The sequence below is a fragment of the Hippopotamus amphibius genome, chromosome 4 (genome assembly GCF_030028045.1).
Source record: "Hippopotamus amphibius kiboko isolate mHipAmp2 chromosome 4, mHipAmp2.hap2, whole genome shotgun sequence".
NCBI lineage: Eukaryota > Metazoa > Chordata > Mammalia > Artiodactyla > Hippopotamidae > Hippopotamus > Hippopotamus amphibius.
In genome coordinates, this window is record NC_080189.1 from 186,114,618 (window position 1) to 186,127,807 (window position 13,190).

General features: G+C 63.6%; 2 protein-coding genes across 6 annotated transcripts in view; one reads left to right on the forward strand and one right to left on the reverse strand.

Annotated features, from left to right (window-relative positions):
* Nucleotides 1–134: 134 nt before the first annotated feature.
* ZFYVE21 (zinc finger FYVE-type containing 21) lies at nt 135–9,555 on the forward strand. 4 transcript variants are annotated; one of them, XM_057730686.1, is made up of 8 exons: nt 135–327; nt 5,677–5,727; nt 5,832–6,000; nt 6,324–6,399; nt 6,482–6,573; nt 7,077–7,130; nt 8,722–8,864; nt 8,975–9,555. In XM_057730686.1, the coding sequence occupies exons 1-8, from the start codon at nt 190–192 to the stop codon at nt 9,008–9,010; spliced, it is 759 nt and encodes a 252-aa protein (XP_057586669.1). In that variant the 5' UTR covers nt 135–189; the 3' UTR covers nt 9,011–9,555. The 4 variants fall into 4 exon arrangements, with proteins under 4 accessions (XP_057586669.1, XP_057586671.1, XP_057586672.1 ...); XM_057730689.1 differs by lacking the exon at nt 135–327 and adding an exon at nt 1,027–1,142; XM_057730690.1 differs by lacking the exon at nt 135–327 and adding an exon at nt 1,071–1,184.
* Nucleotides 9,551–13,190, reverse strand: part of PPP1R13B (protein phosphatase 1 regulatory subunit 13B) — a 90,949-nt gene continuing 87,309 nt past the window's right edge. For both annotated transcript variants that reach the window (XM_057730685.1, XM_057730684.1), the window contains 3 exons: nt 12,598–12,764; nt 11,429–11,628; nt 9,551–10,853 (listed from right to left, as the gene is read on the reverse strand). In XM_057730685.1, the coding sequence (XP_057586668.1) occupies nt 10,812–10,853; nt 11,429–11,628; nt 12,598–12,764 (409 nt within the window). In that variant the 3' untranslated portion in view covers nt 9,551–10,811. The remainder of the gene's footprint in view (nt 10,854–11,428; nt 11,629–12,597; nt 12,765–13,190) is intronic.

Below are 13,190 nucleotides of genomic sequence, written 5' to 3' on the forward strand. Positions count from 1 at the left end.
GTGGCAGGGGCGGTGCCCTTGCGCCAATTGGAGAGCGCAGCGATGGGGCGGGCGCCGGACGCCGATTGGCCCGCGCTCCGGGCCCGGCGTGGCGATTGGGCGTGGTCCCTGTCAGCCGCGCGGGAGGGGCGGGGCTCCCGGGGGGCGAGGGCCAGGGTGCGGGCGGCGGGCGAGCGCTGGGGCGGCGTCATGTCCTCCGAGGTGGGCGCGCGCCGCGACGCCAAGAAGCTGGTGCGCTCCCCCAGCGGCCTGCGCATGGTGCCCGAGCACCGCGCCTTCGGCAGCCCGTTCGGCTTGGAGGAGCCGCAGTGGGTCCCGGACAAGGAGGTAGGTCGCGGCCGGCCCCGGCCCTCCGCGCGCCGGCTCTGCCTCCCCGACGCCCCTCCGCGGCCCTCCGCGCCCCGCAGCCCCGGCGCCGCCCCCTCAGGCCCCCTGCCCCGCACCCCCGCCGGGCCCCCGCGCGCCGCCGGGCCTGGCTCCCTTTCCCGGGGCGCGCAGTCCCCCGCTCTTGAGAGACCGGCCCCCGCGCCTCTGCGCCCCCTCCCAGGCCGCCCTCCCCGACGCGACCCGGGCCTCGCCCAGCTGCGAGGTCGCCCGTGGAGGCCGCCGCACGCAGGGGTCGAGCCGCGGGGCCGGAACCTTGGAGGCGGTCGCCGCCCCGCCCCCGCGCCTTCCTGTGTAAACCCGGCGCCGTGCGGGCTGCGGGCGGTGGTGTGCGCGGGGGGCAGCCTCGCGGGGGCTCGGCGGCTCCGGGGGGGCGTCCGCCTGGCGAGCGGCACCTGCGCCCCGAGGCGGGGCGCGGGGCGGGGTGGAGGAACGCGATCGGGTGTTTCCACGGCAGCGGCGGCGAAGCTGGGGAGCGGCCGGGCGGGCCGGGGGTGGGCCGCGGGGCGGGCGCAGCCCGGGCCCGCCTCGGCCGCCCTTGCCCGCGGCCGGCCTCCTGGCCGCCGAGTCCCTGCCGGCCGTGCGCGGAGGGGGCGAGGTGCTGCCGCGGGCTCAGGCCGTGCCCTCCCCTCCTCTTGGGCTTCCTGTCAGCCCGTCTGCGCGCTGTCTCTTCTTCACTTTTGCTCCTGGCGCCTGCACTCTGAAATCACAGAATGTACCTTTCCCCGCCTGGTCTCCTTGGCTGGTGCTGTTAAAAGGTGATTAAAGAGAAAAAAGGTAGTGTCGCGAGTCCTGTTCGGGTAAGTGAACGCGCGTTCGGGACCTCGTAACTGAGTCAGTGAGGGAGCCGGGCAGGTGTCGTCAAGGTGCACAGAGAAGTCCGAACCGCACAGCCTGCGGAGGCAGGAGGCAGGTGAAGGGGCGGGAGGTGGAGGCTCACTGGTCTCTGGCACAGTGGGGGAGGGGAGCCCAGGCCAGGGACAGACTGTGTTCCCAGCGAGTTCACTGAGCGGGCACCAAGGGTGTCCTCAAGGCCAGGTCAGCGTGCCAGCCTTTTCCACTGCTGACTCCTGGGGACCCCTGACGGATCCCCCATGAAACGCTCACAGCGGGGATGTGGCCACTGCGTAGGGAGCGTGTGTGCGGGAGAGCGCCCCTCTGGACGACGCGCAGTTTCCCCTGCGGCCCGCGTGCTGCTCTTGTTACCCGCTGGATCCCTCTGCCATCCCTCTCAGGGCCCTTTTGCTCTTTCCTGAAATCACTGCTTCGCAGGCTTCCTGCATCTGTCATCCTCCTTTGTGGGTCTGGTGTTGAGGTGCGTCTGGAGCTCCGCCCAGCTGCCTGGGGGCTCTCGGGAAAGTGGGATCGAGTTGGGTGGACGTTCTGGGAGCCGCGTGGCACGCCCTCCCGTAGCAGACATTGGTTTCCTTCTCGGGTTGGAAGGATGGCGGGGTGCCCTGCAGAAACACCCCCCCAGTGTGCCATCTGAGCAGCCAGAGAAGACCCAGAAGGCGCGGGGAGCTCTGAGGAGGGGAGGCGGCCTCCAGTGACTGTGGACGACTTCTGTGAGTTTGAGGAAGTAGGTGTTGAAATGTACTGGGGCGTGTCCCAGAGTCCGAAGTGAGCAAAGGGCACATTCTGGAGGAAGAGAACCGTGGCGTGGGGCCGTTTGGGCTGGGAGAGCCAGGATGAGGCTGGCCTTGGTTGTGGCCGCTCTTGGGCATGCGCCCTGCTGCCCGCTGGGCTCAGCCTGTCCGGTGCTTCTGGAACCCACGACCCTGGTGTGGGGGAGGGGACTCAGCGAGGAGATACCAGTGCTGAGAAGTAGGTTTGCTTGTGGTTTGGAATGGCGGTGGGGCGATAGGTAGAGCATGGGGCGGGGGGCGTGCCATCCTCAGCTTCATCTGCCCCCCCACTTGGCCATGCGGGGATGAATGTCACTGTCTCGTGTGGAGCCGTCCTGCATTCCTCCTCCTGGCTGTCTTCTGCTGGGTCTGTCTGCGGCCAGCCCGGTCTCCATCTGTCCACTCTTTACTCAGGGCCTGACCCTGTGCCAGGTTGGGAGCCGGGCCCACGGGGGCATCCCTTACAGATGTTGGAAAACCTGGGGATGTGGGTATGTCTGTAGCTCTCGGCTTCCCAGAAATAACTGAGACTCGCTTTCCTAGTGTCTCTGTGCCCCCCGGGAGCTTGTGAAGTGGGGATGCAGTGGAGGGAGCGTGGAGGCGGCCTGGGAATAGCTCGGGCCTGTGTGACTGCCGTCCGAGTGTCCCGTGGCGAGGAGGGTGGGCTTGCAGCCGTAAGGACTTGCTACAAGTAGCCCAAACTACTGAGTTTCCTTGTCCGTGCAGTTTTGCATCCCTTTTCTTCCCAGCCTGCGCACTGGGCACAACCAGCGATGACGTTGGCTCTGTGCTGTCATTTTGACGGCAGATGCTGGGCAGGTGCAGAACCAGGGAGGAGAGCGCACCAAGCGAGCCAAACAAAAAACAAAGCTGGACTTAGGTGAGGAGACATTTGTGCTCCACGGGCTCATGTAGGAGGGGTGGCTCCAACCAAGCGACCTGCAAGCTCTCCTGGGGCAGGCGGCCAGGGGCTTTCTCCGTGGGGGCAGCGGCTCAGGCTGGAAGGGAACACGGTGGGAGGGGCAGGTGGGGGCCAGGTGGTGTGATCTGACAGCGGGTCAAGGGGTGTGTCACCCTGGGACAGCCTGTCTCAGGCAAGGAGTGGGTCAAGGGCCTGAAGGAAGAAGATTAATGAAAGTTTCATCAAGTCAGGTTCATGGGCACTTTGTTGAGTGGGGACAAACGGGTCAGCCAGTCCCATCTGTGGTCTGCGTGTGGCTTGTGGTGTGTGGACAGGGGTGTCTGTGCATCTTCTCTAGGGCACATGCAGAGGGGGCTTTTTGCAGGACGCTTTCCCAGACCACTGCTGGCAGGGTCTCCGGTCTCTGGCCTCCAGGATCCCAGGCGGGTCCCCCGTGGTGAGGAGCCGGGAGAGCTGCCCACGGCCCCTCTGGTGGGCGGGGCGCTGCTGCCAGTGCTGGGAGAAGGCGGAGGCCGTCACTCAGCCTCTGCTTCCTGGGATGTGGTGTCTGCACCTGCCGGCTTGCAGGTGTCCCGCCCCCTCCCCCTCCCTCCCCCAGGCACCCCACCCACACCTGTTGTCAAATTCATCTCATTCCTGGGGCTGCTGTGTGTCTGCTCTTCAGATTTTCCCCTGTAGCTGGTTTTTAACATTTTACTGGTTCCCTCATTAGTTAATGAGTTAAATCTTGGATATGGCTTCATTTTATATATGTAGCAGTTACGCTTTTACTTTTTTTAAAAGTTTTTGTTTTTGGTGTGGAGCATTTTTAAAGTCTTTATTGAATTTGTTACAATATTGCTTCTGTTTTATGCTTTGGTGTTTTGGCTGCAAGGCGTGTGGGATCCTAGCTCCCCAAACAGGGATCAAACCTGCACCCCATGCATTGGAAGGCGAAGTCATAACCACTGGATCACCAGGGAAGTCCTGCTTTTACTCTTTAAAAAGGGTCGTCTTTCAACAAAGATATGTTAATACATGTAATTTTGTTTTTTTCATTTATTTTGGATGTGCCGGGTCTCAGTTGCAGCACATAGGAGGTCCCTAATACATGTAATTTTGAAACTTATTTTTATGATTTATTTATTTTTAAGGAACCTAAGAAACAGACTAGTATGCAGGTATTGTCTCTCCCAGCACCGCCGAGGACCGTGTGGGAGGCACGAGTGTCCTTCGTGCTGCAGCCTCACTCTGGAGGGTGGGCATCCCTCCTGTAACTTTTTTTTTCCCTTGGCCGCGCCATGTGGCATGTGGGGTCTTAGTTCCCTGAACAGGGATCGAACTCTCGCCCCCGGAAGTGGAAGGTCAGAGTCCTACCCACTGGACCGCCAGGGAAGTCCCCTTTTCTTTTTATAGTAACTTCTTTTTAAACGTTCCTTTAAACTCTCCAGACCCTCTCGCTCCTGATTTTTCTACCTTGGGGGAGATGGTGCTGCCGACTGTCCTGATGGGCTGCCCTGGGCACCCCCGGGGCTCCCTGTGCTGCAGTTGGGGAACAGGTGGGCAGAGACCGCAGGGCTCCAGGCAGCCCCGTGGCCCGGCCTCTGTCCACAATCCCCAAAGGCCCCTTCTGCCCTGAAGTTTCCCATCCAGGCCGGGCTTCCTGTGGCCCCTTTCTGGTTTCTCCTTTTATTGCTGGTAATCTCACTTACCCACCAGAGAGCCCCTGCTCAACCTCGTCTGAACTCTCCTGTGCCCAGAAAGCAGCTTAAGAGCAAAGAGGAGAAAAAGAAAGTATTAATCACGGGATCTCAAAAGCTTAGCCACGAGCCCAGTGCAGGGCCACGGCATGTGGAGCTGGGGGCCATCCTGCCGCAGGTGACTTCTCAAAGGTTGGCCTTGACGCCTGCCCTCCCATGGAGAAGGGCACCCTGTGCGTGGCTGCCAGGCTCCTTCCAGAAGCATCCGCAGGGTCCTGGCTCCACTCGACTCTGTGTTAGACCAGTGGTGGGCCCTGGTACCCGCTGTGCACTTCCTCAGAGCAGCAGCCTGGCGGCCGACGGCTGAGGGGGTGGATGGAGTGGGGCGGAGGGGTGCAGAGCGGGGATCAAGGTCAAGCACCTCGTTGGCGGAACAGGGAGGGTAGGGAACAGAGCCTGGGCGGTGTGTGGCTGACCAGAGAAGCCAGGCCTTGAGGGCAAAGGGCAGGATGCTGGGGTCAGGCCGTGTTGGCCAGGACTGACTGGGGACTGTCTGGGTTAGGGTCACGTGGTCAGAGTGTCTGGCTCCGTGCCTGATGGCAGTTTTTCACTGTCATTGGGGCGGGGTGGCACGCGAGCCCAGAAGCAGCTTTCCCGTCATGGAGGCTGAGCCTTGGCGGCCTGGAGACTGCCCGTCTGTACTTGGTGGTGGGATGGGAAGTGACCCTCGCTTTGTATCAGTTAACAGCTCTGAGCTCTTCTGCATGGTTGGTGGGTTTGGTGATAACGTGGCCGTTTCCAGCCCTGGGCCTTGGCCTGTCCCTGGAGGACTGTCCCCGGAGCACTGTCCCCGGCCTCCCTGCCTGGGCCCCGGGCATTCGGGCCTAGCATCACCTCTGCCAGCTGGACGCTGCCCCCAGCTTAGCAGGCGCGGTGTAGGTCACTTCCTGCTGCGGCATGCTGGCGTCTCACGGTGGATCCTGGCTCTGGCGAACGGGGCTCCCAGAGGAGCTGACCGTGGGGCCTTGGCAGCCGGGTCCTGATGCCCTGTCACCTTCTCTCCTAGTGCCCGAGGTGCATGCAGTGCGACACCAAGTTTGACTTTCTCACCAGGAAGGTGAGCTGCAGTGGGGGCGGGGCCGGAGCGGGAGGGGAGGGCAGGCCGGGATGCCGGCGCTGGGGGTGGTCTCCGGGGGTCCTCACTGCCGCCCCGCCCCCCAGCACCACTGTCGCCGCTGCGGGAAGTGCTTCTGCGACAAGTGCTGCAGCCAGAAGGTGGCGCTGCGGCGCATGTGCTTCGTGGACCCCGTGCGGCAGTGCGCGCCGTGCGCCCTGGTGTCCCACCGCGAGGCCGAGTTCTACGACCGGCAGCTCAAGCTGCTGCTCAGCGGTAAGCGCCTGTGTCCTCGCGGCCGTCGCGCGGTGGCCCCGACGCCCCGCCTGGCCTCTGCCCCTGCTGCGCGCCTGTGGCGGGCCGGGGCCGGGGGACCGGAGCCCCGGGAGGTGCGGCCCCCGCCGTCCTGGGCGCGCTGGGGCCCGGAGGGGCGGCCCTCTCCCTGGACCCCGACCCCCCGCGCGGCCTGTGCTGCTCTGCCGAGGGCCCCGCGGAGCAGAGCTGCCGCCTGCCCTGCTCTCTGTCCTCTGCGCCGTCCCGGGGCGAGGGCCTGGGGGGGCGGGAGCCGCCGGCTCCTCACGTCTGGCGTTCGTCCCCAGGAGCCACCTTCCTCGTGACTTTTGGGAACGCAGAGAAGTCGGACACGATGGTCTGTCGTCTTTCCAGCAACCAGAGGTAAGAGCGGGCGCCGCTGGCCCCGACGCGCTGCCACTCGAGCCCGGCGCGGGGCGCTGTGGACACGCGTTGTCTGCTGTAGGTTCCTGCTCCTGGACGGGGACAGCCGCCACGAGGTCGAGGTTGCGCGCATCGCCGCCGTGCAGATGCTCACGGAAGGCTTCCCTCCTGGAGGTAAACGTCGCGTGGCGCCGGCCTGGGTGGCTTTCGGGGCCCATGGGGCCGTCCGCTCAGCCCGTGGCAGGGGCTTGTGTTGAGTAAGTGGCTCTAGGAGCCCACCTGGCGACTGGGGCCTGACGTGTAAAACCGGGAAGGAAACTGCCAGAACGTGTTGTCTCCACGCGCTTCTGTACCCCTCGCTCACTGCCGGACTCGGGTCAGGGGTAGGGCTCCGGGTGCAGCTGGCATCGGCCCGATTCCCCGGCGCCCGGAGCGGCGCCCGCCCAGCACCTCTGCCCCCAGGGTCTGCGGGGACCACCCTCCTCGGGGCGCTTACGGTCTGGATCTTCCCACCTAGACTTGCGCGGTCCGCAGCCGTCCTTCCACGGAAGCGGGGTCTGTGTCCCGTGGCGTGCGGGGCGCGCTGAGAGACCGCGTGACTTAACCCGCCTCGCTTTCTATTTTCTGATCGGCTCTCGCTTGGTCCTCTCTCCTGCCCGCCCACCTTCTTGACGTAGAGACAGACACTCCCACTCACACCAGCCTCCCGGGGAGCCAGCCCGCCTCTGAAGGTCAGCGCCCCGCCCCCTCCTCCCCACTCGGCTGTGTCTTGGGGGGCGGGAGGGGCCCACGCCAAGGTTGTCTGGGAAGTGCACCTTCGCTGCTTCTGGTCGATTTGAAAGGCAGTTGGGTCTAAGATGGGCAGACAGAGCCTCAGTGCAGGAACCTCTCTCATCTGCTCCGGGCTGCCCTCCCAAGGGGAGCCTGACGCGGTCCCATCAGCCTCCGCCGGCCCTGCTTCCAGCGCGGTCCTGCCCCTTCCCGGCCGGGCTCCTCCCTGCACTCCGACCCCTGGTGACAAGGGGAGGGGGCTGGGCCAGCGCTCCCCCCCCCCCCCCCAGGGCGCGCCGTGCTGGGCTGAGTCGAAGGTGTGAAAGTCCAGGTCTGCAGAGGCGGGGGGCCACCCCCCAGGCCAGGGCGGTACTCGCAGCCGGGTCGCCGGCCTAGGGACCCGGGGTGGGGCGGGGCCTTCCGCGCGTGGGCGGGGCCGGGCTGTGGCGCCGCGCGCCCCCTTGCGGTGGTTCAGGGGGTGCGGTGAGCCGAGCCCTGCCCTGCCGCGCGGTTCCCCGGCCCCGTTCCGTGCCCGGAACCCGGGTTCCCGTCGGGGAGGGGCGCTGGAGCGGGTCCCCGAGCTCACAGCGGGGCCGCGCAGCTTCTGTGGAGGGCCAGGCAGGACCTGCATTCAGCTCTGCCGGCCACAGGCTCTCAGAACGCGGCAGGAGTCGCAGGGACGCGGCCGAGGCTGGGCCGGCAGTGGCCCGCTCCCAGCAGCAGGCGGGCGGCGGGCAGAGCGCGGTGGGCCCGGCTGGGGGCGCGGCCGCTCCCGCAGGGGCCCAGGCGGGACAAGCCCGCGGACACGCGGGGTCGGGCCGCGGCTTGCGCAAGGTCGGGGGCGCTTCCCAGGCCCTGGGCGGCGGCGGGCCTCCTGGTGGGCCGGGCCTCTCCCAACCAGCATGTGCCCCCGCGGGCCTGCGCCGAGGGGAGCAACCTTCTGAGCGGGGTGGCTGCTCACGGTGGAGTTTTCCTCCCAGGTCATGAAGTGGCAGCTGTAGGGGAACGTCACTGTGAGGCCGGGTCTCCATGGGGGTGTTCTGACTGCAGTTGTGCCGCAAGGGCTGTCTGTTCCTCGAGCTGTTGGTTCCCGAGCAGGTGCTGGGGCTGGGTCGGCCGTGGAGTCACAACCCAAGGACGGGCCGTGTCCCAGCAGGCCGACCCCACACCGCATCTCTTCGGGAGCTTGTGTACTGGGGGCGTGTTGGTGGCACTTGCCCCCTCCGCTGTGACCCTGGCTCTCAATAGTGGGATGGGTGTGAGGCCAGCGGCCCTCCCGTCGGCGCTGTTCCTCTCACTGGGCTCTCAGCGACGTGGTGCCGAGTGTTTGTCCTGGGCCCTGGCCCACCCTGGGAGCTCGGGGCCGTCCACCAGAGGCCTGGGAAGCTCGTGTCCACTGGGCGCCCCCTAGCACAGGCCCCACCAGCAGGCCGCCTCTGAGACCAGCACCTGGGTTGGGAGGAGGCTCCCGGCCACCACCTCAGGGCTGGCAGCAGCACCCTGAGTGCTCAGGGTCCCCTCGGGGCACCCTTATCTTGTCCCCCCCTCCAGGAGGCAACGCACGGGCCACAGGCATGACCCTGCAGTACACGGCACCCGGGGCGGAGGGCGTGACACAGCTGAAGCTGATGGCCGGGGAGGATGCAAACGGCAGCCGGAGGCAGGCGACAGCGTGGCTGGTGGCCATGCACAAGGTACGGTGGCCCCACCCTTCTGCTCGGAGCACTGCCCACCTCCCGCCTGGCCAGGGGTGCCCCCACCCGTGCCAGCCAGGCACACGCGTTTCTCTCTGGTCACCTTGCAGGCCGCCAAGCTCCTTTACGAGTCTCGGGACCAGTAACTCCACGCAGGCTGGACGGTCCGCTCGGGGCAGCAGCACCTGCTCGACGAGCACCTCAGGCGCAACTAACCCTCCACGTGCTGGAAATGCAACTCAAGTATTCAGAGCTTACCTAGTGCAATATGTACACAGTTGATGAACGCTCAAAACAGCTCGTGCTTTAGAATTTATCTTGTTGACACCTAACTGGGGGTGGGAGAGACGGAGCTACACTACTGCTAAACTATTTTTAGCATAATCCATACCATGTTTTTATGAGTGCCCAAGTTTACTAGAAGGTTCTGGCCCCTTGATGTTGGTTCCATGAATTCTTCCACAGGAGCGATCTGGGCAGCGGTGACTCGGCCTGATCTGGCCTGGACCGCATCTCACAGGCCACCCTGCCCGTTCACTGCGTCACTAATCCGGGGCTACAGACAAACCTTTGATACTTCACGGGGAAGGAGCAAGATTCGTGTTTTGTACTTTTCACTTACTATTTCACTTTATTAAGATAATTGTACAACAATTTGTATATAAAGCTTACGATTAAAACCTATTTTGAAAATATGGGTCAGGCCTCCGCTTGCTGTGTTGCGACCACCTGAGCTTCCTGCTTGGCTCAGTTCTGGCTCCAGAACACAAGACTCGCAGCCGCAGGGGAGAGACAGCGATTTATTGTGTGCGTGTGCACGCAGCATCGCAGAGGCTGCCCCGCAGCGTGTCCACGTCTCATCAGTATGCTGTGTACAATCGGTGCTTAAAGGTGGGTGACCACAGCCAGGGGCTACATGTCTGTACATAAATTACACACACACAAGACTCATACATGGAAAATAAAGCTCAGGGCCTGGATTTTAATGAGAAAAAAACATTTCCAACATGGTTCTGACAGTTTCGAGTGGTTTAGTCAAAAAATACTTTTGGCATATAAAAGCCTGTACGTACAGTTCAACCTTCAGGGACGTGCCTTCCTTGCTTTACGTCTGGAACCAGGGCAGAGGTTACGGCGTCAGGGCCAGGACTGGGGCGCCTGGGCCCTGCCCTCCTGCCCCACAGCCACCCCACGCCTCGCAGGTGTCCCTGCGTCCACCCGCCCCCTGGCCCATGGGCTGCACCGCACGGGGCAGCAAGAGGCTGCAGAGAAGGCAGTGCTGTGTTGAGACTCCTGACCGCGTGTCACTCAAGCTTAAGGTCCCTCATGTCCATGGCCTGCTGGTGACCTAGACTGAGGCCCAAAACAGGAAGTGGAGCCCATACATCAGGCACCACCGCTGGACAGAAGTCTCCACACAGGGGCTCCTTTGGTGATGAAAAGAAGAAACGCACGTGGTGAGGATGAAAAAGATGCCGGGTTTCTGTGATTTCCAGTAGACGGGAGGGCAGGGCTCTAGCGAGGGGATGCACCTCACAGCGGCTGCAGTTTACACTGTTGGGGCTGGGGTGACACTGGGATCGAGGGACGGCCGTGGGGCCCAAGTCCGTAAGAGCTTTTGTCTTCATTGGCAACTGACCAGGGGTTAATTATAGGGCTTGTTACTGGCAACAGGGGCAGTTGTGTAGAGAGCTGGGTATTTATTCAGATTTACAGTAATTGGCAAAATTCAGTCTTCTTGGAGGCAAAGGTCTCTCTGCCAGCTATGGGCGGACTGGAGAAAGGGCCTCACCTAGACTCTGCCAGGCTTTCACACTGTGGACGCCGTCTGCTAAAGGGAGCCCCACTAAAGCCACCTCTAGCCTCAGCTTCCCAGGGAAATGGCAGAATCATCTCTTCAGTGGCTCCTCATTGCTGGTGAGCCCGTGCGGTGCCCCAAATGGAAGTTCAGGCCAGTGTCCGCTGTCGGGGTTTGATCCGTGGATACAACTGGGAAGCAAGGGACACGAGTTAGGACAAGGGGACAGCCCACTGGACAGGAGCCCTGTCCAGAGGCGAGGCTGCCCCCAGAAGGCTGCACACCAGCTCCTTCAGGCCGAAGCTTGGCTGTCACCCTCCTACAGAGACCTCCCTAACTCCCAGGAGACCCCATTCCTCTTTCTCAGGGCACTTGGTACCACCTAAAATACCTGACACTGTGTGGTAAGGCCCCCAAAGGCGCCTGGCAGGCCCACGGCATCCGGGGACTGTGGCATGAAAGCATCCACCAGCCCCACCAGGTACAGAGCACGAGCACAGAGGCTCTGCCAGGGTCTGAGGGGCATCCTGTCCCCCGCGCCCATCACAGACCCCACGAGCAGAGCACGCTGTGAGCAGCCCCTATTGGGGTGCTTCGGCCGCCCCATGGGCCTCAAGAGCAGACGCCCCGCAAGAGGCTTGGAGAAAGGCGGTCACCTGCCTGCAGGATTTGATCCCAGGCTACACCCATGTCCCGCAGCCCACAGGCAGGGGGAAGGGACAGCTGGCTCCAGCAGGGGACCCTGGGTGCCGCACAGACTGCTTACCCCCAGCAGGTTTTTGGGCACGTAGCCCTCCCGGTCCCCCAGGCGCGCCCACCACCAGTCCGTCTCGCTTTCGTCCTTGCGCCTCAGGATGGTGAGGGCATCTCCTTCGTGGAAGGACAGCTCGTCGCTGTTCTGGGCCTCATAAGCCCACAGAGCATACACCACGCCTTTGTTCATCACGCCCAACTTCTCCTGCACCCCTGGGACAGGACAGCAAATGGTCAGGTCTCTGTGGAGGGTGGGCTCCAGAGACAGCCCCATGCCAGGACCGGAAGAGACACGCCACTGTCCTCAGGCAGCCTGGCGGGGGCCACGGTGCAGTGGTCAGAAGCCAGGCCAGCGGCTGCCCTCTGCTCGACACCAACAGTCCCTCCTACGTCCCGGCAAGAGGACCGCAGCAGAAGCTTTGTGTCCAGGCGGAAAGGTGTGTTGTTCTAAAATGCGTTTAAGATGAAACTTACAACCCACATCTAGAACAAGTGTCCAAAACTTGGTGACTGAAGAAGCTGTGTGACTGCTCTTAGACGGCGGGAAGCACTCACCACGGGAGCCACCACGACCCAGCAAGCTCACACCAGGACGCCTGCGGGTCCCCAGGAAAGCCCACCGTGTGGCCTCTGTCTTGGGAGCTCTGTCCTCTGCCATTTCGTTTGTCACTTTGTCCCCAGGGTCTACGGTAGGCTGGGCCCAAAGGTGCTGCAGTCACGTGTGGTGTGGATGGCCTGTAACTGTTTAGCCCTCAGAACACAGAGGTTCCAGCCCTCGGAAAACCCAGCCTCGCCTAAAACAGCTTAATGAATGAAGATGAGAGCTTCCCTCACCCACGGTCCCCACAGGATGGGGACAGGAGACCCACCCTGGGACACCTCCGGCCCTCACAGGTCTCTCTCCAGGCCACTGCCAGCCCTGGGGCATCCCCGCTACCCCGTCCCCCACTCCTCTGCCCAGAGGGGAATGTCTGGCAAGGACACTATGGTTTCTTTAGCAACCCGGCACAGAATGCTGACCCCGTGGATTTTCAAACAGGTCTTCAGGAGTGAGCCTAAGGGACAGGGTGACCTCAATTCCCATGAGACTGACTGGGGGCTGCCCCTGAGGTAAGCCCGGGGCTTCTCCTGGGCCGGGACAGGCGCCCGGGGACTCTGGAGCCCGCCCCCGCCACCACGTACCATACAAAAACTGGGAGCACTGCATGTAGCCCTCCTCCATCTCCTCGCACTTGTCGGCAGCGGTTTCGATGTCGCTGATGGTCGAGGCGAAGATGGCGGCGCCGCTCTCCACCAGCTGCTTGCAAAGGTGGACGCTGTTGCAAGAGGCGGCGCAGTGCAGCGGCGTCCTGGAGGGGACAGAGGGAGGCGCTCACACGCTGCCGGCCCCGGGGGCCCAGGCTGCGTGCTCAGTGCCCAGCGAGCTGCTGCGCTGCTGCCTTTGCAGAGGCTTGATTTCTAGTAACCGTTTTGGGCCACACGCATTTCTGAAAAGGGCGGGCGGGGAGTGGACTGCGCGCCGCCCTGAGAGCTGCATGTTCACGGTGCACCGATACCAACGTCCCTCGTCCCTCACGCCAAAGACACGTCCCTCACAATGGCTGCGGCGCTAACCACAGCAGGAGAACGCAGACGCGGGCCGCTGCCTGAGGCTCGCCATGACGCCCAGGGCCAAGCGCGCGCTCACTGCCGGCTGCGAGGCCCCCAGGCTTCCTGCCGCCTGAACACGCGCGGATCAGCAGGGGCTGAGCCCACCCCAGCGCTCAGCCAGCGCA